This window comes from Eimeria tenella, genomic scaffold (genome assembly GCF_000499545.2).
Source record: "Eimeria tenella Houghton genomic scaffold, Eth_scaff1532, whole genome shotgun sequence".
NCBI classification, from domain to species: domain Eukaryota; phylum Apicomplexa; class Conoidasida; order Eucoccidiorida; family Eimeriidae; genus Eimeria; species Eimeria tenella.
Genome location: NW_013543999.1, coordinates 1 through 2,287, shown reverse-complemented (window position 1 = coordinate 2,287; position 2,287 = coordinate 1). Strand labels below are relative to the sequence as shown.

At 59.0% G+C, this 2,287-nt stretch overlaps 1 protein-coding gene across 1 annotated transcript; it reads right to left on the bottom strand.

The window, feature by feature from the left end:
* Nucleotides 1-975: 975 nt before the first annotated feature.
* Nucleotides 976-1,599, bottom strand: ETH_00016080 (uncharacterized protein; the record flags this gene model as incomplete). Its single annotated transcript, XM_013379175.1, has 1 exon — nt 976-1,599. The coding sequence occupies one exon, from the start codon at nt 1,597-1,599 to the stop codon at nt 976-978; it is 624 nt and encodes a 207-aa protein (XP_013234629.1).
* Nucleotides 1,600-2,287: the final 688 nt, after the last annotated feature.

The following is a 2,287-nucleotide window of genomic DNA, read 5'->3' as shown; positions in this document are numbered from 1 at the left end:
AATTAATTTAATTAATTTAATTAATTTAATGGATTAAATTCCTTCTAATTTGCGCCGGTGGAGAGAAAGCAGAAAGAACGACGCACAGATCAACGAAGCCGGGGCTCCGCACATGAGGCGACAGCAGAGGCAGCGGAACGGCGCTTGCGGAAACTGGGATTAAATTAAATGAATTGAAAGCTGCTGAAATGATTTAATTCAAATTAATTTCTTTATTCCCTTTTTCCCGGTGTATTTACACCCCGACAAACCCAAAAGCTCGCGGACCACTCCGCCGCGGCGGTCGCCGCTGCGGTGTACAGACACCTGAGCAACCCGCGAAACTCGAAACCCCGAACCAACTATTCTCCAGTTTATTTCAAACAAATTACTCCTAAATTATTCTTCATTTTATTCTTTTCTTCTTTTTTGCGAAACAACTCCGAAAAAACCCTCCAAATAGACCCCCGCTGCTCCCAGATACTTCACCCCAAGCCCTAAACCCTAAACCCTAAACCCTAGCATGTGCCGCTCCTCGAAACCCTCGCAGTTACTCCCGAAACCCTAAACCCTACCTCATCACCACTCACCCCGCCCCATGCTCCAACCCAGACCCGCCTTCTAGCGCCCCAAACCCTAAACCCTAAACCCTAAACCCTATTCTGTAAACCCTGTCTACGCACACACAGGGCTTTCGCCTTGTCTGCCTCTACAGCTAAGCCCTAAACCCTAAACCCTAATTTCATTTCTAACCTGTTCTTGCTGACGCCAGTCTAGTGGACTATAATTAAAGAATAGCGAGCAGCGACAAGAGAGAGAGCTGCTGCTGCTGGTGCTGCTGCGAAGTGCAGCAGCAGCAGCAGCAGCAGCAGCAGAAGTTGCAGCAGCAGCAGCAGCAGAAGTTGCAGCAGCTGCAGCTGCAGCAGCAGCAGCAGCTACTTTGCTGCTGTTGGTGCCGCCTCACAGGGGCGCTAACGACAGAGGCCCATGAGCGCCTCAGGGGCTCTCGCTGCCGCTGCCGCTGCTGCTGCTGCTGCAGCAGCCACTGCTGCTGCTGCTGCTGCTGCTGCTGCTGCTGTCCTCAAGGGCCCCTCCACCCCCATCACTCTCTGTCTCCTCGTCTGGGTCGCAGCCGGGGGCCCCACAGCCGCAGTTACACCCCACGAAATTTGACAGGTAGTCTTGAAGAGACACGCGAGTGCTGCTGCTGCTGCTGCTGCTGCTGCTGCTGCTGCTGGCGCTGCTGCTGCTGTTGCTGTCGCCGAGGGCCTCGGACACGCACACCGCTATGCCCTTCATTAGACCGCCCTCGTCCGCACCCTCACCGCTGCTGCTGCTGCGGCTGCTGCTGCGGCTGCTGCTGCTGCTGCTGCTGCTGCGGCTGCTGCTGCGGCTGCCGCAGGGAGGCGGCTGCCAGGCCTCATCGCTGCTGCTGCTGCAGGTGCTGCTGTTGCTCCTGCTGCTGTTGTACCGGGAGGGCATTTGCTGGGTCTGCCTGCGGCGCCGGTGCTGCAGCAGCAGCAGGGCCCTGCTGCTGCTGCTGCTGTCGGCGCCCCCCAGAGCAGCAGCAGCAGCAGCTATGTCTCTGCAGCGGATTATGCAGCAGCGCCGGTGCTCCATGTGGCAGCAGCTGAGGTGCAGCAGCACGCAAAGGAAGTCGAGGCAGCAAAGCCGCAGCTGGTCATAAATCCCAACTCCTACGCTTCTGCTGCTGCTGCTGCTGCTGTTGCTGCTGCTGCTGCTGCTAGGCGCCGGCGCGTCGAAGGCGGGTGGCGAGCCCTGCTGCTGCTGCTTCTGCTGCTGCTGCTGCTGACGCGTCAGACCCTCCGACGTTAGGCCACAGCTTGGCTGCTGCTGCTGCTGCAGCGCTTGGTGCTGTTGCTGCTGCTGCTGTTGCTGCTGCTGCTGCTGGGGGCGCAACGGGAGCGCTACGAAAACAGCAGCAAGGTCTGCTGCTAGCCTCCGCTTAGTGGCTTTAACTTCTTCAGGCCCAGCAGCGGCAGCAGCAGCAGCAGCAGCAGCAACTACCAGCTGCGCGAGCCGCAGCAGCAGCACGTCAGGCAGCAGCACCCGCAGCCGCTGCAGCAGCAGCAGCACAGCAGGGTTTCCTTCTTTGTCCCTTAGCCAGCAGCGGTAGAGTCGCCTTGCTGCAGCAACAGCAGAAGTCCCCCCAGGCCCAGCAGCAGCAGCAGCAGCAGCAGCAGCAAGCGCCCGCTGGACAGCCTGCACACCCCACACCTCACTCGGGGAGCAGCAAAGGCATTGGCAGCTGCCGCTGCTGCAGCAGCAGCCGTTGCAGCAAGCCGTG